The sequence below is a fragment of the Gnatocerus cornutus genome, chromosome 7 (genome assembly GCF_029298725.1).
Source record: "Gnatocerus cornutus isolate USDA-ARS CGAHR chromosome 7, icGnaCorn1.1, whole genome shotgun sequence".
Taxonomy (NCBI): domain Eukaryota; kingdom Metazoa; phylum Arthropoda; class Insecta; order Coleoptera; family Tenebrionidae; genus Gnatocerus; species Gnatocerus cornutus.
The window spans coordinates 12922862-12948020 of NC_142239.1; the positions used below are offsets into that span (position 1 = coordinate 12922862).

Below are 25159 nucleotides of genomic sequence, written 5' to 3' on the forward strand. Positions count from 1 at the left end.
GCGCTAAAATCCAAAAATTGCTGATTTTTCTTATCAACGTAAACTGTTTGATTCCGTCTCAAAGTAAAAATTTGTAAATTTTGCGTTTTCGGTTTTACAAATTTGTAATTTAGCATACTTAATAAATATATAAAAACTAGTGAAATCACCAAATTTAATTGTTGTGGCGTTAAAATACAAAAGTTACAGATTTTTCTTAAGAAAGCGAAAATTTTTGGTGCGTCTTAAACAGAAAAATTTCTAAAATTTCCCTTTTCAGTGCTAAAGTTCTGTAATTTGACACAATTAATAAACGTGCCAAAAATAATAAACCCTCTAAATTTTGTTGAGGAGGCCTTAAAACTATGGAAGCTATAAGATCTTAAGCATAAAAATTGTGGAAATTTGTGTTTTCTGTGAAAAAAAATTGTAAATTTTGATCGTTTTCTTTTACGATTCTGTCATTTATCATCACACTTAATAAGCGTTTCTAATAAATCAATTAAACCGCCAAATTTTGTTGCTAAGGCTTTAAAAACTAAAAATTGCTCATTTTTTTCCTAAAAGTACCTAAACTCTTTAATTCAGTCTCAATGTAGAAATTTGTAAATTTTGTGTTTTTGACTCTATAATTTTGTAATTTAGCACACCTAATAAGCATATTTAAATTAGTCACCAAATTTCATTCTTGTAGCTTTAAAATTACAAAAGTTACAGATTTTTCTTAAAAAACGAAAAGGTTTTGTTCGTTCGAAACAGAAAATTTTCTAAAATTTTTTTTTCAGTGGCAAATTTTTAACAAAACGTCAAAATTTTGTTAAGGTGGCACTAAAACTACGACAGCTACAAAATCCTAAATATAAATGTGGAAATTGTAAAATTTGATTGTTTTCTTCTACAATTCTGTAGTTTATCACACTTAATCAACATTTCTAAATTAATAAAACCGCCAAGTTTTGTTGCCAAAGCGCTAAAAACCAAAAATTGCTGATTTTTCTTATCAACGTAAACTGTTTGATTTCGTCTCAATGTAAAAATTTGTAAATTTTGCGTTTTCGGTTCTTCAAATTTGTAATTTAGCACACTTAATAAATATATAAAAACTAGTGATATCACCAAATTTAATTGTTGTGGCGTTAAAATACAAAAGTTACAGATTTTTCTTAAAAAACGAAAAGATTTTGTTCGTCTGAAATAGAAAGTTCAGTGGCAAATTTTTAACAAAACATCCAAATTTTGTTAAGGTGGCACTAAAACTAGGACAGCTACAAAATCCTAAATATAAACAATGTGGAAATTTGTGCTTTCTGCGAAAAAAAATTGTAAAATTTGCCATAATTCTGCGTTAATCTTTTTTTTTATAATTTTGATCAATCAAAGAGGTGAGTTATAAAATCCCGTGCAAACATTCCAGAAATTGAACAGCTTTTCGTAATAAGCTCATTGCGTGCACCCGGAATAATGAAAATCCGGATTATTCCGTATGATAATAAGCAATTTGGTTTTTAGTGAGTTGTAAACACTGTAATAATAGAAGGAGGGTAAAAAAATGACTATGTAACATGTGATAAACCAATATCCAGTATTGGATTAATAAATTTTAGATTAGATTCAGCAGGAAACCACTTTATCAAACGTCAGTTCCGATACAACATAGAAATGAAATAAGTTCGCCGTTTCCATAAATCACAGAATTTAACTTTTATTGTAATTGGTGGTTTCGGGCAAAAAAACAAGCGATCCTTCATAAATTACTAACCAGTTAAGCAAAACTTTCAAAGGAATAAGATTTTTGTTGACAGTCGAATTAAGTCGACGCAAAAGAAAAAAGAAACTCGAGTTCCGAAGCCGGTAATTAACGAACGCGAGCAAATGGAATTAATTAAAATCGCGGTCGGATTAAGGACAGAAAGGCCCTGGGAGTCCTCGTTGTAAAATCCGCACCAATTTGTCAGGTAACAATGCAGTGGTGCCAACCGCACGCCCAATCGTAAAATGCTGGCCGTGTCTGCTCAAAAAATAAACGCGATGTCGGCGCTCGTAAAATACACGTAAAACATTCCCCTGGTTCCATTTCGGGGGTCTTAGACGGATTCCGGTATCAAACTTGCATGATGATCATGGACCTCCCGTGAAAGGGTGCTAGCCACAAAACACGGGGGATGCACCCGTTTATCCGAATGTTAATAATATTCCGTTGGAGCTATATCGTTGCACTAGCAAATTTCATTTCGCTCGTGGAAAGTAGGGTAAGGAAACTCCCGAGAGCTCTTCCTATACAAGAAGCGAGTGTTATAGAGACGTGACTGCATCGCCATTATGTAGAGCGTCAGCTGCGAAGATTAAAAAAAGACACAAGTGCGCCTCAGCCATCAAATCTCCATTTTAAAACCCATTCAAATTTAAGAAAAGCCACATCGCTGACTCCAAGCCATTAATCGTCAACATTACGACTTCTTAACCTGTAATTGCATTGCATTTACATTATTACGCTCGGTACCAGCCGTTAACAACTTCCTCAACTCCTCACGCTATCGAAATTGTTAATAAAATTATCCGAATTCAAACAGAGTTCCGTTGAAAAAAACTCGCGCAGATGCTTTTAATTTGGCGAGAGACGAATTTAAATTATCGCATTTGCGTCCTAATAAAGGATTAATTTTGCTGAAACGTCAACACGTGTTCCGACAATTTTTGACTTTATTGTTTTCATTTCGAATGTCGGAGTTTAAACGAAGACTAATTGAATTATTTTGTTTAAAAAATCCTGCTGTGGAGGTTAATGGACACAGTTCGCTGTTTTAAGTTTCAGGATTGCGGTATGGAGGATTATTTTACTTGGAAGGTTTGTGTGTTCTAGCAACTTTGTTTAGGATCCTTGCAGATCTTAGACGCTTAGTTTAAGGACTCGGTTGTACGGGCTTTGACCCAGGACAATACAAACAGCTGTTGATGGAGTTTTTCGTTTTGTGGTCGAATTCGATGTTCTAAATTTTTTATTCTGGAAAAAGTGAAAAATTTGGTGATTTTTTCACTAATTTTAAGATGCTAAAAACACAAAATTTACAAATTTCTATGCTGAATCTGACACTTTTACTTTAATAAAAAAATAGCAATGTTTGTAATTTTACCGCCACAGCAACAAAACTTGGCGGTTTTACTAATTGAAAGAAGTTTATTGAGTGTAATAAATTACAGATTTGTAGAAGAAAACAATCAAATTTTACAATTTATTTTCGCAGAGAGCACAAATTTCCAGATTATTGTTATTTTTAAGATCTTGTAGCTGTTATAGTTTTAGGGCCACTTAAATAAATTTTGGACGCTTTCTTACTTCTGGCATGTTTATTAATTCTGTTAAATTTTAGAATTTTAACAATAAAAAGGAAAGTTTTTGAATTTTTTTTTGTTAAAGACGAACTAAAAATTTTCACTTTTTTAGGAAAAATCTGTAACTTTTGTAATTTTAACGAAATTTGGTGATTTTACTATCTTAAAGATGGTTATTAAGTGTGTTAAATTACAAAATTGCAGAGCCAAAAACACAAAATTTACAAATTTCTACATTGAGACTGAATCAAACAGTTTAGGTACTTTTAGGAGAAAAATCAGCAATTTTTGGTTTTTAGCTCTATAGCAATAAAACTTGGCCGTTTTATTAATTTAGAAACTTTTATTAAGTGTTATCAATTACAGAATCGTAGAAAGGAACAATCAAATTTTAGATTTTTTTTCGCAGAAGCACAAATTTCCACATTTCTTACATTTAGAATTTTGTAGCTGCCATAGTTTTAGTGTTACTTGAACAAAATTTGGACATTTTATTACTTTTGGCATGCTTATTATAATTGTGTTAAATTACAGAATTTTACCACTGAAAATGAAGATTCTAGAAAATTTTCTGTTTCAGACGAATCAAAAATTTTCGCTTTTTAAGAAAAATCTGTAACTTTTGTAATTTTAACGCTACAAGAATGCAATTTGGTGACTAATTTAAATATCTTTATTAAGTGTGCTAAATTACAAAAATGTAAAGCCTAAAACACAAAATTTACAAATTTGTACATTGAGACTGAATCAAACACTTATAAGAGAAAAAAACAGCAATTTTTGGTTTTGAGGCCTTAGCATCGAAACTTAGCGGTTTTATTAATTTAAAGACGTTTATTAATGGTAACAAATTACAGAATCGTAGAATAAAACAATCAAATTTTACAATTTTTTTTTACAGAAAGCGCAAATTTCCACATTTTTTATTTTTAATATCCTGCAGCTGTACAATTTGGACGGTTTATTACTTTTAACAGGCTTATTAATTGTGTTAAATTACAGAATTTTACTACTGTAAAGGAAAATTCTAAAAAAAAATCTGTTTCAGACGAACCAAAAGTTTTCGCTTTTTAAGAAAAATCTGTAACTTTTGTAATTTTAACGCTACAAGAATGAAATTCAGTGACTTTACTAATTCAATTATGATTATTAAGTGTGCTAAATTACAGAATTGTGAGCCAAAAACACAAAATTAAAATAAATTTACATTGAGATTGAATTAAGCAGTTTACGTTTATAAGAAAAATTAGCAATTTTTAGCGTTCTAGCGAGTCATATTAGGTGTAGTTTTTTCGTTATACGACACATAAAAGTGTAAATTCAATAGGCTATCAGATGTCACCCTCCAACTCTTCCACCTCCGATCTGACAGCCTTACCACTCGAGCAAATCGAAAATGCCAGCGCTAATGCGTCTTCCGCACAAGAAAAAAGCGCCCGTCCCTGCTCCCTTAGGTAATTTAAAATGTGATTTTTATACGCGAGGAGGGAGATCGGCATTATGTTTTTGTGATGATGGTGGCGGCGGAATATGACGTGCGCCACTGGATGAGTCGAGATAACGAATAGGGCCGAGGCGTACGTGTCCGGAGTTTAAAAATCTCCATTTCCATATCACACCTTGTGTTCTAATGTTCTCGCCCAACTAGAGACCTTCCAGTGGATAAAGAATGGGGGATGGTGGTCGTGTTGACCTTTTTTATTTTAATTTACAGACTGCGGGAAAAATCGAAGGCGGTTGTTATTGCGGTCGGGTATTCATGGCGGGAAAAAGAAAAATTGGATCGGTTTGTCTTCGAGGGGATAATTTTCGAGGAGATAAAAGGCGGGGCGGGATATAAAACGGGACAGTTTTATAAACTGGCTTCGATTATATCGGATTTGTTACCCCCATCGGTTACAAGAGAGACGGGAATTAATTTCAGACTGGTAATCGTCTACCTGAAACATTTCCAGAATAGTTTTAGTTTATTGATTATGCCATGAACGTGCTTTTAACTTGTGACAAGCTGTTAGATGTTGTCAGTAGATCGGGGAATGCAAGCGACAAGTTGATATGTAGCTTCAGTTTCAACTTTATATTATCTATCACGAATTCCAGAAACAAAGCGCTCTTAAGCATCCTCGAAAAAAGCTTTCTCGAAACCAAACATTTGCTGGATGCGCCTGCTTTCCCCCGATTTAATTAAAACCCAAGTCAAGTCCTGATTACCTTTATCGCACCATTTGCCACTTTTGTATTCCTCTCAGAGCTTCAATTCACCTTATTCTTTTTGTTATCGGTGCAAACGTAATCAGGCAAATCTTGGCGGTCTATCACGAAGGAGCCGTTGTTTATTCACTTGTGGCTTCCTACACGCTCTGCACGCGCCGTTTAAACGTGACACGTCTCTGAGTGTGTGTTTTTGTTGTAGGTTCCCGAGGGAGCAGCAGACCCTTCCCAATCACTTCTACTTCACGGACTACGAACGCCACAATTCGGAGATTGCCGCCTTCCACTTGGACAGGTACGAATTTATACGCAACTTTTGATTTCACAAAGAGTTTTAACTTATTCACTCTTTGACTGCGTTATGTGCATTTTCATATTCATATCACTTACGAACTAAAATCGTGAATATCCACGTTTAATCAAAGATTAATTTCTATCAAAGCGTTATTTAATTATCATGAATTTTCATCTTGCTCTTATCAAATATTCTCGGTTTCGTAAGTATTTTATTACTTCACGTCACTCACAAACGCATTACTTAATCAGTGGTTAATTTTATTCCACTTAATTTATTATTTACTTGGATGCATTTTCAACATTAATTTGAATTAAATTAACTAAATTTGACGCTTGCACTTACGGTTGGAAATTTTCATTAATAAATTCATTTTTAAACACTTCAACCTAAAACTGGCATTAAAACTTTGTTTTTTAAAGGTTTAAATGTAAAGGAAAAATGTTAGAAATTTAAGAGTTTAAGAAACTGTGTAGAAATAGAAATTAAAACTGAATATTTATCACAAAGAGAATTAATTCAAATGGACCCAAAAACAACGCAAATAGGATGATCAGAAATGGAAAAATAATTCTACAAGAAATCATGTGAATACAGAAAGAGACGATGATAATTCCACAAAAAGAATAAGAATGAGATCTAGACAAGAATTTAAAAAACTGTCTAAATTTCTAAAGAATCTGAAGAATATTTTCAAGATTTCACGAAGTTCCAAGAATGCCCAATGAGAATTTACAGGATATGAATATTCTTAAGAGACTGAAGAATTTAAAAAAATAAAAACTAAAGAATTTGACGATTTTAAAGCAACAGAGAAATTTAAGGCAACAAATATTCTAAGATTTTCAAAATTACAGATTTTGATAAAAAATAAATATTTTTGCTTTTTTTTTGCTTTATAAAAATAATTCGGACGTGGCAACCTCCCCAAATTTCGTGTTTATACCATTAAAATTATGAAAATGGCAGCCTTTATAATTAAAATTTTGAAAATTTCGAATTTTTTCAAGAATAAAAATTTCCAAAACTTTAGCACAGTTAAAGAATTAGTTAAAAATAGTATTTTTCCGAAACTTCATTTTTCTAATATTAAAAGTACCAAAATTACAGATTATAATAAAAAAAAACTAAATTTTGGTTCGCTCTCAAAAAGAAAACTTCAAAATGTGGCTTTTCTGCTCTATAATAATTGTGTACTTTGGTCTAATTGAAAAATAAGTTGAATAACCTTCCGAAATTTCATGTCTATAGCATCAAAAATACGAAACTGAAGAATTAAAGAAAAATTAAAAACTAAAGAATTTGACGATTTTAAAAAATCGAGGGAATATAAGGGGAAAATACGCTTTAGTTTGGATACTCAAGTTTCTAGAAATTTTAAAAATAAGATTTAAACAACTTAAGAAGAAAGGCGCTAAAAATATAGGAGTAATTCAAAGAACTGGAACAGCTGAATACCAATAAAAAACTTAAAATGTATTAAACGTTGCATAAAGTAAAGAAGTAACGTAATTTTAGAACGTAAAGAAAATAGAAAATATGAGGAATTTAAAGACAAGAAAATTCTAAAATCTAAACCTTTTAGAGGAAACTGAAAGAAATTTTGATCAAGATTAAAATATAAAGCAGAAAAAATTTAAGAAAAAATCTAAAGAATATCAAACATTGAAAGATATTGAGGGTCTGAAGGACATAAAATGAATCTGAGAGGATCTGAAAGAAGTTCAAAAAGGATCGAATGCAAGCCGAAGAGAATTCAAAAATGTGCTAAAGAGATCTGCTTAATGAATGAAACTAATTAAAAGAGGGCCTAAAAGAGTAAAGGATGTCCAAAAGGAAGTTTGAAAAGTTCAGAAAGGATTTACATGATATGAAGAATCCGAAGAATGAGTAAAATTAACCAAAAACTAAAGTAAATAATTTGAAGAATTTCAATAACATTTTAAAGAATCGAAAGGATATGAGGAAGAATTTTGGTCTTTAGCTTCTTAAGTTATTTTGTTTATTATTTTATATTTATATTTATTATTTATATTCTTAAAACGTATAAACTGAAAATTCTGCAAATGAAAAAAACAAGAGAAGTAGAAGAAAGAAATGAGAAAAGTAGAACAAAGATAAAGGAAAAAGAATCTGAAGGGAACCGAAAGATAAGCAAACTAACAGAGTCGAAAAATAGTTGAAAAGGAGTCGAAGAAGAATCGAAAAAGTCTCAAGAGATAGTCGAAGGAACTCAAAATAGAATTAAATTAAACTCAAGAAAAAGTCCAACAAAGTCAGACAGACAAATCAAATCGAAAGAGAGTCACCTCAGGGATTTTAACGAGTTAGGAATCTAACAATAAATATACAGGGTGTCCGGAAAGTGGCGCACCACCGTGATACTGTATCATCGGACAATGCCATAGATCAACAGAAAAATGTTGAAAAAATCCATGTCTTCAATTTTTCGAGATATGATGGATTGAAGACTAAAAGTTTAATGCCAAAATAACGATTTCTGTGCAATAATTTTACGTTCAAATGAATTTGTTACCTAAAGGACATTTTGCGCAAAGGCATGGTGCAAAAAAATCGGAAAACTCTTGTAAGAAATGCCTGAAAACTGTTAACAAGATTTTTAAATCAACAATGTCGATCAGTGTGGCATCGTTCACATGAAACCATAGTTTCATGAACCGACTTGACTAACGCCAACAATACAATAGCAACGTTACTATGGCTTTGAATACTGGAAATTTAACTTATTGGGAGAACAGTTCAGCAATGTTGCCATTTTCCTAATTTTCTTTTGGTCTTCCTGCGAAAACAGTCAGGAATTTTTTTTAACATTTTTTTGGTACTATGGGGGACCAACCGATTACCCCCTTTCAAGGTGGTGCGCCACTTTCCGGACACCTGTATTTAATAAACATAGCGAAAGTGGAACGTGAATCAAAAGGGAATTTAAAAGAAACATTGCGAGAAGAAGAATTCAAAGAATATTATTTAGGGACATTTTCCTAGAACGGTTAAGTTGGTGAAACGTCTTTCAAATGTCATCTGTCATCAAATAACGTTTATTATTGAATGAATCTCACAGTTTTAACAAGCAATTGACAGTAGTACCAACTTACAAGACAGTTACAATTGAAAACCGATGCTATAATGTAATTCTTAAAGCACCAAATCAGAAAATAAATTTTATTGGTTGAACTTGTTGATAGGAAAAGCTGTCTTCTTGCCATCATGTGAAGTTGTTGGCAGCCAGACCAATTTGTCTCTTAGCAAAGTCGTGTTTGGAATCCTTTTGTCAAGTTATTCCGGTTAGGTTACACTCGAAACTCTAAAATGAAGCTTGCAACTTGTAGTTTTGTTTAAAGTAGGTGGAGACGTGGTTGTAACGCGACCCGCATTATTACTTATTTACTTCTTTATTTGACCTCCCGAGTTTCGCATTCATGGTGTCATTAGACCGGAAGTGTGCTCGTGAAAACTTGGATCCTCTTAATAAAGTGCAAATAAAAGCAAATCGGACGAGGCAAACTTCGAGTTTATAGTTTCTCGATTTATTTTTCATGGAATCAGGACAAAACCGGCGATAACATGTCGATGTTGTTTGTTTGATGGGCTTGATATGACAGTATTGTATTATTCTTTTTGTACCGGTTTGGAAAATGGAAAGAATAATGCGCCCTTTGATTTATTAATAACCGGATATTTGGAGTTCCAAGGAATGAAAGTTGCGCCCCCATCACATTTACATGTTAATTGAAAAATTATACGTGGAAAATTAACAAACAAGTGCATGAGGGCACAAGGGATAGCACCCCCATTAATATCTTTCTCTTTTCAGACTTTTGGGCTTCCGAAGAGCCATGCCGGTCACCGGTCGTTTGCTCAACATGACCACTGAACTGTACCACAAAACCGAAGGCGATTTACTCAAGACGTTCTTCGTGTCGCCGTCCGATAACCTCTGCTTTCACGGCAAATGTAGCTATTATTGTGATACTAGCCACGCCATCTGCGGAAATCCCGACACTTTGGAAGGAAGCTTTGCCGCTTTCCTGCCATCCAACGAACTCGCCGCCAGGAAGGTAAATTCAGGGACGCTTTATCTTCCGGGGGGGCGTTTTTAATTATGTTGTTAGCCGCGTGGAAAAGTAGTTTTACCGCAGGTTGTTCATTATTAAGTTATTTCAGGTGCGTCTAGTTTGAGCGTCATAACACATCGCAGAAAAAGTTTAAATATACGTGCTAATTTATGCTTTAATTTGTCTTTTGGCCCAGTTGAAGCTAGTTTAGGATAGTAATTTCTCTAAATTTTATTATTCTAGCGTTAAAAGTACTAAAATTACAACTTTTGATCAAAAATGTGGCAACATTTCGGTTTGTCCTCAAAATAAAATTTTATAGTGAGTCTTTTTGGCTCTATACTTGTGAATTTTATGACAGTTGAAAAATGTATCCAGAATGACAACCACCGTAAATTTTATGTCTGTCGCATTAAAATTATGAAATTGACAGGCTCTACAAATGAATTAAAAAATTTTTTTTAGTCGCTCAAGAATAAAATTTTTAAACTTGTTCTTTTTATCCTATAATTTTGTACTTTGGCACAGTCAAAAAATAGGATAAGAATAGTTACTTCTTCAAATTTCATTGTTTTATCGTTAAAACAACTAAAATTACAAATTTTAATACAAAATTTTGGAAAATTTTCGCCCGTTTTCGAAGTGAAAATTTTTAAAATTAGTCTCTTTTAGTCTATAACTGTGTATTTTTGCAGATGTGAAAAACAGATCGGAAATAACAATCTCCCCAAATTTCATGTCAGTAGCAGTAAAATTAATAAACTGGCAGGTTTAAAAAAAATAAATAAAATGAAATTTTTAAAAATTTTTATTCTGTTCAGAATAAAAATTTCCAAAACTCGTCATTTGTATTTTATAATTTTGTACTTTGACACGGTTGAATGACATGTTAAAAATAGTAACTTCCCTAAATTTTATTGTTTTAGCGTTAAAAGAACCAAAATTACAGAGCGTAATAAAAAATGTTGGAAAATTTACGGTCTTTTTCGATATAAATTTTTTTACAATTTGTCTCTGTTGCTCTATAACTGTGTATTTTTGCACCTGTGAAAATTAGGTCGGAAATAGCAATCTCACTAAATTTCATGTCAATAGCAGTAAAATTAACAAAGTGGCAGGTTTTAAAATAAAAAATAAAATAAAATTTGGCATTCTATTTAGAATAAAAATTTCTAAAACTTGTTTTTTTTTGTTCTATAATTTTGTACTTTGGCACAGTTGAATAATAGGTTAAGAATAGTAACTCCTCTAAATTTCATTGTTTTAGCGCTAAATGAACCAAAATTACAGATTTTAATAAAAAATGTTGGAAAATTCACACTCATTCTTCAAATTAAAATTTTTAAAATTTGTATCCTTTGCTCTATAACTGTGTATTTTTGCACATATGAAAAATAGATCAGGAGTGGCAACTTCCCCAAATTTCAAGTCACTAGCATCAAAATTATAAAAACGGCAGACTTTAAAATGAAAAATGATATAAAATTTTGAAAATTTTTGCATTCTGTCCAAAATAAAAATTTCCAAAACTCTTCTTTTTTGTTCTATAATTTTGTATTTTGGTACAGTTGAATAATAAGTTAAGAATAGTAGCTTCTCTAAATTTCATTCTTTTAGCATTAATAGGACCAAAATTACCAATTTTAATAAAAAATGTTGGAAAATTTTCGCTCGTTCTTGAAATGAAAGTTTCTAATATTGGTCTCTTTTACTCTATAACTATGTATTTTTGCAGATGTAAAAAATAGATCGGGAATGACAATCTAAGCAAATTTTATGTCATTAGCATTAAAAATGAAAAATCAAATGAAATTTCGAAAATTTTAGCGTGTTGTTTAGAGTAAAAATTTTTAAAACTTGTCTTTTTGTTCTATAATTTTGTACTTTGGCACAGTTCAAAGATAAGTTAAGGATGAAACTGTTCTAAAATTCATTGTTCTAACGTTAAAAGGACCACAGTCACAAATTTTAATAAAAACCTTACAAAATTTTTGCTCAGCTTCAAACTGAAAATTTCTAAAGTTTATTTTGTCTTCAGAATTTTTTTAACACTTCAGAGACTTAGTTGCAACGTACTTTAAAAGATTTTAAAATACCAATATAATCTAATAAAGTTATCGATAAACTTTTTATGTGGTGTATGATGATGAAAATTGTTTCCCTTTTTTTATCGTAATTAATTTAGCAATTACATAAAACGCGGATTATGTAGCAATCTCGCGATTATCAAAATTTATAAAACTGTCCAAATCTCCTCAATGCACGTACAAATGTAAGCACTAAGCGTATTATCCGATTATCCATTGTTCTTTTAATCCCCGCTTTATTTTTATTTCCCCAGTAGAAATTGGTGAAAAGCGCAATTTACCCTCTGAAAAAAAATCCCCATTTCCCGGCATCATCCGAAGAAGCTCGTATTAATCTCTCGGAATTATTATCTCGCTGTTTATTCCGCGTTGACACTAATAAATAAGAATAAAAGAGGATTTAACGTTGAGTAGACCAAATTACATGGCGTCCTATCTTTAAATGAAATCTGTTCTCATTTTTTTCACGATATCATCTGTGTAATTCGCCTCTTTCAGGTATGGAGACATCCGTGGCGGAGGTCTTACCATAAACGCAGGAAAGCCCAATGGGAGACTGAAGACAATTATTGCGCGTTGGTGAGGGAAATTCCGCCCTATGACCAAGGGAGGAGACTTTATGACATTATGGATATGGCGGTTTTAGACTTCCTAATGGGCAATATGGATAGGCATCATTATGAGACATTCAGGTTAGTACGTTTTTATTAAAGTAGTTGAGGGTTTAACAGGGGTTGTTTTGGCAGGATTTTTGGAAACGACACGTTTCCGCTACATCTCGATCACGGGCGAGGCTTCGGGAAGCCTTTTCAAGACGAACTGTCCATTCTTGCACCAGTTTTGCAGTGCTGCATGATCAGGGAGGCCACGCTGCAAACGCTAATTTCGTAAGTTTTTGGCGGAATATTCTAAAAATTTTATTAATAAAATAATTCATGGAATTTCGGTTTCCACGTATTAATAGAATTTATAATGCAGCGTGCTAAAAGCTTTATTAAATTATTTTTACATTCTGATCCGGTATAATATTGGTTTTTAATATTCGCTGTTCGTGCCCGTATTTAATAACAAATCAAACAATTTATTTCAATATTAAAATCGTGCATGGAAAGTTGAGCGGCTCAATTAAAAATGTTTCATTAATTTTTTCCTGCCAAAACCTGTTTCAATCTTTCAACGTTAATCCCTTTCCAAAGGCTTGTTATGGCGGTGTGCCAAAAGTGCATCTCGTTCTGTTCCTGACATGCCTTCAATAAATTCCCAGTCCGCACCTAGCCAAGGAACAAGGTTTCCATCCGGAATTTTCCGGCGGATTACATCTTGCCTAAATAATTGAACTTTAACTCGATAGATCTAAAGCTCTCTTACTTGACCTTTTGATCTTATCCATCCTGCGATCGAATTTTTACCCCTTTAGTCGGCTTTCCATAAAATAGAAAAAAAGCATAAAAGTTGCACGCGTGCTGTACAGTCCACGCTCGTATCTCGTCCTTTTCATCTTTTTCAATGCGAGCGCTTATCTCAAACCATTTATAATAGTTTCGAGGAGCTTTTAGCGCAGCTTTGATGGCCGTGCCGACGTATCGCAATTTATTTACGAGCTCAGGATTGGAATAATTGTCTTGACGAGGAGGTGAGTTTAGCAGAGGGACCGCTAAACTACCAACTAAAACATGCATAAGGTCTGGAGCCGCCCCTGGGCTGAATAAACACTACACCGTTTCATAAAAGTCAATTTCCTGTTTGCGAGCAAGGGCTCAACGGCGCGTGTTATCCTAGACGGGGGCAGGGGAGGGGAAGAACTGATTTGCCAGGAGTTAAGTCTAACACTAATTTGCACTAATTTCTACAATCGAAATAATTGTAGTTTTGCAATGGCACTAAAGTACACAATTATAGAAATTTTCATTTAGGGAGTGAACCAAAATTTGGATTTATTTAATATTAAACCTGTTAATGTTAGAACAATGACATTTGGGGAAGTTACTATTTTAAAATTGTTTTTCATCTGTACCAAGGTACAAAATTTTAGAACCAAAAAGCCAAGTTTGGAAAATTTTATTTTTGAGAAATGCATTTTTTTTCTATAATTTGGTTCTAAGGCTTGTCATTGGCGTAATTTTAAAGCTATGTGCGTGAAATTTGGCGAATGTACTATTCTCAACTTATTTTTTAATTGGACCAAAGTACAAAATTGTAGAGCAAAAATGTCAAATTTTAGAAAAAATCTTCTGGAGGAAGAGCCAAAATTTTGATTTTTTTACACTAAAACTTATATTTTTGGCAATTTTTACGTTAATACAATGACATTTAAGGGAATTACTATTTATAACTCGTTCTTGATCTGTGCCAAAGTACTAAATTTTAGAACCAAAAAGACAAGTTTGGGAATTTTTTTTATTGAGAAATGCATTTTTTGGCCAAATTTTGTTCTAAGGCTGCTTATTGGAGTAATTTTAAAGCTATGAGCGTAAAATTTTAGGAGTTTAATATACTTGACTTATTTTTTAATTTTTACCAAAGAACAAAATTATAGCGCAAAAATGTCAAATTTTAGAATTTTTTTTGGACGACAAGCCAAAATTTGGACTTTTTTATATTAAATTTTGTATTTTTGGCACTTTTCACGTTAAAACAATGACATTTGAAGGAGTTACTATTTTAAACTTGTTCTTCATCTATGCCAAGGTACGAAATTTTAAAACCTAAAAGACAAGCTTGAGAAATGCATTTTTTTGTTTTAATTTACTTCTAAGGTTCTGTCATTGATTAAATTTTAAAGCTATATGCGTGAGATTTGGGGAGTTTACTATGCTCGGTTTATTTTTCAATTGACCCAAAGTACACAATTTTAGAACAAAAATGTCAAATTTTAGAAATTTTTTTTTATTAAAATTTGTATTTTTGGCACTTTTTACGTTAAAACAATGACGTTTAAGAAAGTTATTATTTTTAACTTGTTCATCATCAAGGCATACAATTTTAGAACTAAAAAGACAAGTTTACGAAATTTTTATTAAAACTGAGAAATGTATTTTTTTATATTGGGTTTTGTAGTCTGTCATTAGCGTAATTTTAAAGCTATTTGCGTGAAATTTTGGCAGTTTACTATGGTTGACCGATTTTTTAATTGGACCAAAGTACACAATTGTATAGCAAAAAAGGCAAATTTAAAGAAAATTTTTTGCGGACGAGGCAAATTTTTGATTTTTTTTAAATTAAAAGAAAAGCCAAATTTTTGAAATTTTATTTTGGAGGGCCACTCAAAATCAGACTTTTTTTTAATACAAAACTTGATAGAATATTTAATAATCAGATTATAGTTTTGATGTCGCAATAGCAGAAATGGTGGATGCGCCGGGCAAACCCAGAACTTTTCAATTTTAATTTGACTTATTTCAACGATTTTTTATCAATGAATAACAAAAATAAAAGTGTATTGTTGGAATTTTAAGAAAACTGAAAAATATGTGTCAGAATGGCTCATTTAAAATTTTCCCTTTGATTATTGAGAAATCTTTTTTTCCGTTAGAAGTCGCACTGGGCTCAAATCCGCCACAACGAGCCTTATTTATTATTTACCCAAATGATGATGGCTGGTGGTTTAATTGTGTAGTATCAATTTCGTTCATGACAGCGGCTTTGAGATAATGAAGGTGCGGGATGTAACCCCTAAGGACAGTGCCCGCTTCAGACAATAAATTCCTTTTAGTATATTCCTTTTATTCTCCGCTCGAAATTCAGTTTTAATTCTTTTTGTTTCCTTTCCATTAATTAATATTATTGCACCGTAATTAAACGAGAAAACTTGTTTAATTTCTCTAATTTAATGAAAAGTTAAACTTTTCTCCCAAGAATGTGGCAATATTGAATTACGCCCATCGACTTGGTAATTTGTGAATAATTTCCGACCGAATCTGGGGGTGGGTGGTAGAAAAAAGTTTCACGCCCTTGCAGGGACAATGAAAACGGCTCCCACGCCCCGTCATTAATTTCTAATTATTTTTTACCGGCAGTGACGGAAATCCAGTGAACAATAAAATCGTATAGTGTTCTTTAAGTGTTCTTCAAGTGTCACTTAAAAAGAACTGCTTCTTTCAGGAGCTCGGAATAGCCACATTTCTTTTCCATTAGCTGTTGAATTATACAATCGAAGAGCTGCTTAAATTTCAATAAGCACACGTCAAAGAGTCGATTTCAAGGAAAAATTGGCGAAAGTTTGATTTTATGCCGGACTTGCTACAAAATGAATGACTGCTACGACGAGGAAATGGTCTGTCTTTTCACTTCTTTGTCGACTTTTCGGTGAATTATTGCCTCGGTTATGCTTAATATTTCTAAACAGAATAAAAATAGGGCATTTGGAAAGTGAACTAAAGCCGTAAAGTTGTAATTCCGTGGATTGCGATTTTACTAGCGTTGTAAAACAATACCATTATAATTCTCCAGATTATTCCCACAGGAATTTATGCCGTTTCGTCATGGATACGCTTATGCAATATTTCAAATGCAAAACTGTGTGAAAGATCTTTAGTGAAATACAATTCTCTTGCGTCTTGTTTATTAAAAACACGAAAACCCCACATTTGAAGAGCGTGACTGTAAACTGGCTGTCTCAAATTATCCCCGCCGCTACAAGTCTCAGGAAATCTGTTATTTATATTTAAATCGCCCCAATGAAAGTGTCAGTCTGAATTCAATTTCGTCGGTTTGATAATTTCGATTTAGTCCCGCACGCTTCTTCATCGATTGTTGGTGCAAACAGGGAAATAAGAGAGCAATTGACGTTCGATGTGTAAATCTGTCGACATTTCGCCATCGAGATTTTTAATTAGGACCGCCGTTAATTTTATGTGAAACGCGAATAACGAGAGAAGAACGCGAGTGGCTCCGAGCTATCTCTTGGGAATCGACCAAACCGGGCTCTTAATAGAAAACCGTAGTTTGAGATTCGCGTGTAACGATAGCCATTTACGCTAATTGCGTTCGGAAGAAAGAACTTGGAAGGATAAAGGGAACGTCGAAGCGGTGGTCGGACATTTTTACTGCCCATAAAAAGACCAACAGACGCGAAACGGAAATATGGGGGCATACAGAGATGTGGGGTAGTTAAATTTTTGCAGAGTGCTCGAAAGGGTCATCGGGCGCAAATATGCAGAAGACTCTACCTAAGGTTCTGATTTTTCAGCTCCTTCAAGGTCTTTCAGTCGTCTTGAGTTTTTTTAGGTTTTTCAATCTTTATTTTCAATATTTTCAAAACTTTTGAGGTTCTTTAAATGATTTTTTTCGAATTTTAAGATTTTTAAATCTTTCGTGTTTCTTTCATTCATCAAATTCATTAAATTTTTGAAAATTTTTTCGGCTCCTTAAGTTGCTTCCGATTTCTCAGGTTACCCCGACTTTTGAGCTTCGTTAAATTCAGTCCGGATTTTTCTGAATTCACTCTATTTTTTGGTTTTAGAAAGAAAATTCCGTTTGATTTCTTTGGGTTCTCTAGAGTTATGAATTTTTATATTCTTTTGAATTCTGAGGATTCTTTTGGCTTTTATTTTTTTGAAATTTGTCAAATTCTTTCGGGGTTATTTTGGGCAACTTTGAATTTTTTCTTGCGTTTTGGATTTTTTTCTATTATAATCATATTCTTCTTATGATTCCTTTTGTATTCCTAGAATTCTCAGCTTCTGTGGTCTTGAATTTTTTCGATTCTTTAAATTCTATTTTGTAAATTTTTCAGAATTCCAATTTTACAGAATTATCTTAATTTTTTGTCTCTAAAGTCTTGATTTCGTGAAATTGGAATCCTTCGCATACTTCTTGTTCTTCAAATTCATCGATATCTGCCCTTCCGATGCTTTTTCCCATTTTTGAATTTTGGGTTTCTGTTCTAAATCTTGGGAACGTCTTTCTACTATTTTTTTGTACATTTATGTTTAGATTTATAAATGAAAATTTCCTGTTATCTTTTTTCCGCAGTTTGTAATTTTTTGATTTTTTTTTTAATTCTTTAGGACTATTATAGTCCTAAGTTAAGAATAACAGCTTCTTTAAATATCATTCTTCTAACATTAAAAGTGCAAAAAATACAGGTTTTAATATAAAAAAATCCAAAGTTTGGCTCGCTTCAAAACAACAATTCAAAAATTTTGTTCTTTTGCTCATCATCATTGTGTGCTTTAATCCAATTAAAAAAAAAGTCGAAAATAGTAACTTCCTTAAATTTTGGGCAAATGGCTCTAAAATTATGCAAATTACAAGCATTAGAACCAATATTTAAAAAAATTGCAACTCTTAAAAATAAATATTTAAATCTTGTTCTTTTTGACACATAATTTTGTATTTTGGCACAGATGAAAAACAAGTTAAGAATAACAACTCCTCTAAATGTCAATCTTCTACCGTTAAAAAAGCAAAAAATACAAATTTTAATATAACCAAAAATCGAAATTTTGGCTTGCCATCAAAAAAATTTCAAAATTTTGTTCTTTTGCTTATCATTGTGTGCTTTGGTCCAATTTAAAAAATAAGTCGGGCATGATAACCTCCCCAAATTTCATGCATATGGGATTAAAATTACGATAATCACAAGCGTTAAATTCAAAATTTTGTAAAATTTTGCAAGCTCTGAAAAATAAAAATTTACAAAACTTTTTTTTGTCCAATACCTTCGTTTCTAGGCACAGATGTCAGTTTAAGAATAGCAACTCCTCGAAATATCATTGTTATTCTAACATGACAAATGCTCAAAATAAAAATATCCAAATAAATAATCAAAAATTTTGGTTCTCTGTTCTATTATTGTGTGCTTTGATCCAATTGAAAAAGTAATTTTGAGCAACTTTGAATTTCTCCTTGCGGTTTGAATTATTGTCAATTTCTTTTTATAAGCATTCAAAAGTTTTTTTTTTAGTTTTGTTGATTCTATGGACCTAAAGTCTGAAATAACAATAAAAAAAACTGTAAATAGTTATTAAGTAAGAATTTTTCTAGTTCTTAAATTGTAAATCTTCTATTCAGGTTTTTAAACTCTCAAATTTCTGAAGAACTGCGAATTGCGAATCAAAATCATTTTAGTTTGAAGTGCACACATGAGGGGAATGGCAAAAAATCGGGTTCATCGATCCTTCCCCTTTTGTTTTCCATTCGCCCCTCTCGAAACTTCTTCTTTTTCTCGTCCACCTCTCGTATGAAAGCGCAACAACCACTCATCTCGTGCCAAGCGGCTATTCCAAGCCAAACTGAAAGACTTGCTGTGGACTCGGCTAGCAAAAAGTAATCTCCCAACTGCTGCTCATTTCGGATGCGGTTACACGATTCAGTCGAATGAATGGAGATCAGTATCGCGTGTTGCACGCACCTTGCCTTCTTATGAACTCCCAACACACTTCTGCATAAACCTCATCCATCCGTTGATCAAACCGTGGCATAGCATGACATTACCTCCAAAATGGGAGATTGTTGCGTTTTCTAGATTTGATGGAAACTGAAAATGATACAAGATTTATGTGATGCTATCAAAACAAAGTTCAGTGAAGACTTATAAATGGTAATTTCCAATTTTACTTCTTGAATAAAAAATTTTTACGTTGAGGTGACCCGGCGCATCCACCATTTTTACGAAAGAGCTGCCTTAATATTTGATCATTATCGACTGGGCGCATCGTTAAACTGTCAACGCCGTCGACATAATGATTGCTGATTTATTTTTTATGAAGTTTCATGTTTTGAAGCGCGCTGCTTATTGAAAACCTACTTTTTGCTTCATGATGATTACTCCAACTTATGGCTAGAACTATGCATAATACATGAAGCTAGTAAATACAGATAGTACAGTTTGAATTGAGGGAGGATCATTATATTGGTATACAATGAAATTTTGCTTTTAAGGATTTCAGACATGAAGAGGATTTAAAGTTAACAAACGGGATTTTCGTTGAGCGCAGAAATGCATCTTGAAAAATCGGATCCTTATCGTAATGGTGAAAGGTAAAATAAATGCAGCTAAAAACGGGACTTTTCAATGCGTTTCCTTGCGAAATTGCTAGATTTAAGACGGAAATATGTTGCTACTTTTAAAAAATAATTGCTTTTCTTAATGGATTTTTGTAGTTAAATGTTTCAGGGAAAGAGGAAATTACTCATTTTTGCAATAAAGTTGCAGAAATGCGAGTGTTTTGTTGTTTCTTATTTTTTTAATTTCTTTGCACAAACCATAAAGCAGATTTTCATGGTTTAAATATAAATTGGATGACGAAATCTGAAATGCTCTAATTACGTTATTTTTTGTCTTATAAAAATTTTGAAAATAAATTTGGATTCCACATGAACTTCTGTGTAAAATAAATAGAAATTACAAAGGATTTTTACCCTACAAATAAATCAGATATTTGCTTTTTTTAAGAATTTTTTGCAGCACTCAAATTTATTATACTGAAAAATTCTAAATTCTCAAAATTTTTATTTCTCAGTCTAAAATTACGTACTTTTTGTGAATTTAATAAACGTCCCTAAAGTGATAGGAACACTACTAAGTTTTATTGAATGTGGTACCTAATTTGTGGGATTTGCAGAAAAAATAGACAATTTTGGTTTCGACCTACAAATAAAAAATTCTCAAAATCTTACTTTTGTTCTAAAATTATGTAACTCAATAAATATCGCTAAAGTGATGAGCTTACCAAATTTTATTGATGTAGCACTAAAATTGTAGGATTTGCAGAATTAATTAATTACAAATTTTTAGAGTTTGGATCCACACATTCTCAAAATGTTTGTTTATTGTTATAAAGTTATATGATTTTGTGTATTTAATAAACGGCCTCAAAACTGATATGCTCACCAAATTTTATTGATATGGTACTTAAATTCTGGAATTTACAAAATAAAATGAAAATTTTGGTTTAAATGAAAAATTCTCAAACTTTTTATTTCTTGTAGTAAAATTTTATAATTTAGTACACTCATTGAATACTCTTAAAGTGATGAACTCATCTAATTTCGTTGATTTAGCACATAAATTGTCGGATTTGCAGAATTTAATAGAAAAAATTTAGAGTTTGGTTTTAGCTCACATATAAAAAATTCTCAAAATTTTTACTTCTTGTTCTTAAATTATATAATTTTGTGTATTCAATAAACGTCTCTAAAGTTATGTGCCCACTAAATTTTATTGATGTACGTAAATTGCGGGATTCACAAAATAAAATAGAAAATTTTGGCTTTTGAAGTCGACCTACAAACGAAAAATTCTCAAAATTTTTACTCCTTGTTTTAAATTTATGTAATTTGGCACACTTAATGAATACCGCTAAAAAAATGAGGTCATCAAATTTCGTTGAGGTGGCACTAAAACTGCTGGCTTTGCAGAATTAAATAAAAAAAATCTGCTTTTTAAATTCTACCACCAAACGAAAAATTCTAAAATTCTTATTTCTTGTGCAATTTATTTGCATTTTATATCATCAATCACAAGAACAGTTCGTAACCTATAAGTGAACTCAAGTTGACATTTATAAATCAAGTATATTAAAAGAGAGAGCCAAAAAAAACGAGAAAAAATTTTGATTCATTGTTCGCATAAAAAATTGTAAACTATTGTAATATTTCCACGCCCTAAATATTTATTGCACAATTTAATTAAATGTTAGGTCGATTAATATCTATGCATTCTAGTTTAATCAATTTAGCTCAAATACATTATATATGGTATCTTGATTGCTTTTCACTTTGAATGTTAAGTAGCGTAATAATCGTAAGTTCACGAAGCTAGAAAATAATTACGGAATAACGTAAATTGGCTTTGTTGACTAAATTGGTTTCGATTTGTTCGTTTCAACAGTAAATACGTGCAGTTCGGTTGATTACTCCTAAAAAACTGATTACGCGGTAATTATAAATGAGGCTGTTATTTCAATTATGGATGAAGTTTTCGGTAACAAACTACAAGTAATTGCAAATTAAGGAAGCCTTTGATTTAGGTTATTACCCGTAATTAATAATTAAAACTCTGAAAATGCAATTTTCAACACAATTATAACTTGCCTTTTAATACCACATTCAATCAAAATTAATAAAATTACTCGTTTTGAGTGCAACAATAACATTCTTTACTGTCTGTAAACCGCAATAATGAAGTCTGAACGGCGTTTTATCATTTGCGACGCAATTAAATTTCGAGAAATCCACTCGCATAATTTTGATTTAATTATGTAACAACAAGCCCATAAAAACCGCCTTCTCGTCCCGAATTTCAGAATAACCCTCCGGAATCAAGAACCCGACCATAATTTCGTCATTTTTCCCAACAAAAGACCGAAATTAAGTTAATGTCTTGTACTCGATCATCATAATCTCTGTTAGTGGGCGACGAGGAGCTAATCTCAGCATCCATTCAACGTTAATCAGTCATTTCCCTGGTGCTTGTAAAGTGGCGACGTAAAAAAGGGTAAGGAAAAGGGCGCGTAAGGCTTAGAGAGGGAATAATAGCGCTGGGCGACTGTCTCGGCGCTACATGCATTACTCAGAAGCACAGATTGGCTACTGTAATATGCACAGACCATCAATATTAATACTTTATCTCGCAGGTAAGATCCTCTTTACCGCCGACGTTGTTGTTTCCATCGCGAACCTCCCCTGGGTAATGTGAAATTACTTCCTAGATACGCAGCATTCTTAACGTAGACTAAGTGCCGAAAGCGTAATTTTAACTTATTACTACTCATTTATATGAAAGGGTACAAAAAATTCAATTAAATTCGCATAAGGCGATTATTTATAATTACAGAAGAGACGAGCGGCAGAGAAAATTTACTGCACATTTAATTTCCTTTTCTATTAATAATATAGTTCGGTTTTTCTTAGACGTACAAACGTCTGATAGTTTCGAACGACATTCCCCAAGCGCGACTTTAGTGGCTTCAATGTGAACAATACGAACTGGAGAAGAAAATAATTTTAAAATGCTTCAAATTCCTCAGCACTCCTTCCATATTTGTTCTAAAAATTTTTATTTTAGAACCCTTAATCAATAGGATGGAAGTAGTACCATTTTTTATTTTCATTGCTTTAACAATGAGAATAATAATACTTTTTTTTATTCTGCGTGAAATTCTGCGTAAAATGAGCCCATCCAGCTCAAATTAGCTTAACAAATCACCGAGATATCGACCGAATTAGAATTACAGTTTTGGGGCGAAAACTGCATTTAGTATTATTGAATTATAATATAATCGATTAAAAGAGGAGCTCGAGATCTATCGACTGGCTAAATCTCAGCTCGATGGGGCAAGTAGTTTACGAGGGCGATCAAAAAACGAAAAATAAAAATTTTTTTATCGGTTGAGTGGGAAAATTTTTTTACCCAAAAAATTAACCATCAAATTTTCGACTTTTGAGGGCTTATTCTAAAGTAAAATAAGCCGAGAAAAACGATGACGCAAACCGTTTCTCAAAATCTTTTTTAGTTTCGGAGATATTGAGCTTTGAAAATTTTTCAACTCAAAATCCAATATCCGAAACTTTCATCGCTAATAACTTAGTTATTTCTGGACCGAGCTTAACAAATCTTACCTCATTCGATTCTGCGTGAAATTCTGCGTAAAATGAGTGCTTTAGAGTTTTTTTAGAGTTAAGATTGCTTTATAAATAAGCGAGATAGCAACCGAATCTGAATTAGAGACTGAAAGACAGCTAACTTCTATACTGAAATTTGCTCGATAAATAACATTTAATGAATTAATTAGTTTTTGTGCACTACTTAATTAGCCTGAAAATGTATCCAATAAACAACAGTTTTGGACATCTCTGGCCAATGAACAAGAAGTTACGGTCTTGGGTGCATTTTTTGTTGTAAAAACCACATTGATTAAGATAATGGGACCCAATAAATGAGTTCTTTTTTGTGTTTTAACGGGATTTCAATCACATTCTCCATTTTGTTGTAAAGAAAAGGTGGAGCTTTGAATTTAAATTTTTTAAATATGTTTTATTTGCTCGAGCTAAGATTAATAAAAGTGTCAAAAGGTTTCACCCTTTTCCCTCTCACTGAATTTCGCAAAATCGACGTTTTCATGGCTACAATGGCTTCCACTAACATTAGTTCATGCACTGTAATTTGATAGTATTAATGCGTTTCCGTTGTTTCAGGTTCCACAACGGGCCGACCAAACTAAGTGACGCTATGCGCCAAAGTTTAGCCAAAGATCCCATAGCACCTATCCTGTGGGAACCGCACTATGCGGCGCTTGACCGTCGTGTCGAGATCATCCTTCGGGGAATTAGGGACTGCCTCTCGAAAGCAGAAGAAACGGGAGACGAGGACACGTAGTCGTCTCGACATACCTGTAAAATACTGTAAAAATATGTATAAATCTTTGTAAAGCTGTGACAAGTCCCTTATCCCTTTGCGGAAGCGCGAATTATGTGTAAATATTTTATTGTTTTGACGTATTTTAGTTTGTTTCGTTACCAAAAATAAATTAGTCAATTTTACACCAAATATATTCGAAGTTGTTTTACGATGTACATAAGATTATTGTAAATTGTATAAATATTTTGATAAGGGTATCGAATATTGTCTATTCTTAGTGTGTAATTCAAGGCTGAGACGCGTGTAAATCTTCCAATCACACGTGTCTTCTTGAAAATACTGATAATATACCAAAGCTGACTGTATTTGCAATGTGATGAATAAAGTTACATAAGAACTGACTTGTCTTTATTAACGAGATTGATGAACAACAAGAAACCACTTTGCTCAAACGCAAAAAGTTTTCATTTGAATGCCCCACTAACTTTCATTGTTCTCTCATAATTAAACGTCAGTTGAAACTCCATTTTCAACTCAAATCGATAAGCAGAAGTGCTGAAAGAAATCGACTAAAAAAGTGACATCGATCACGGCAGATAAGTCGGAAAAAGTGATCGCCGAACACAAACCTGATACTCAATCAAAATGGGCGAGTTTCAGAGTTTTGTACAACTCAATCAAGAACTTCACTGAAAATTATATTATAAAGTTGAGGGCTAAAACTAGGACGCATTTCGGAGTCTTAGATGTTTTTTAGTACGACGAGGGCTGCCATTACCAGATCTAACCACTTTGTCAAGGGAGTTTGCCGAGTTGGGAATATTAAGGATACAGGGTGCAACAAAAACTGCACAGTTTTGGAGATTTTTTGTTGGAA

The 25159-nt window shown here is 32.5% G+C and overlaps 1 protein-coding gene across 1 annotated transcript in view; it reads left to right on the plus strand.

The window, feature by feature from the left end:
* Positions 1–24683, plus strand: part of LOC148171134 (extracellular serine/threonine protein CG31145) — a 76714-nt gene extending 52031 nt beyond the window's left edge. The window contains exons 5-9 of the mRNA XM_088041478.1: positions 5723–5815; positions 9651–9894; positions 12477–12670; positions 12725–12865; positions 24120–24683. Coding sequence (XP_087897604.1) covers positions 5723–5815; positions 9651–9894; positions 12477–12670; positions 12725–12865; positions 24120–24300 — 853 coding nt within the window. The 3' untranslated portion in view covers positions 24301–24683. The remainder of the gene's footprint in view (positions 1–5722; positions 5816–9650; positions 9895–12476; positions 12671–12724; positions 12866–24119) is intronic.
* Positions 24684–25159: the final 476 nt, after the last annotated feature.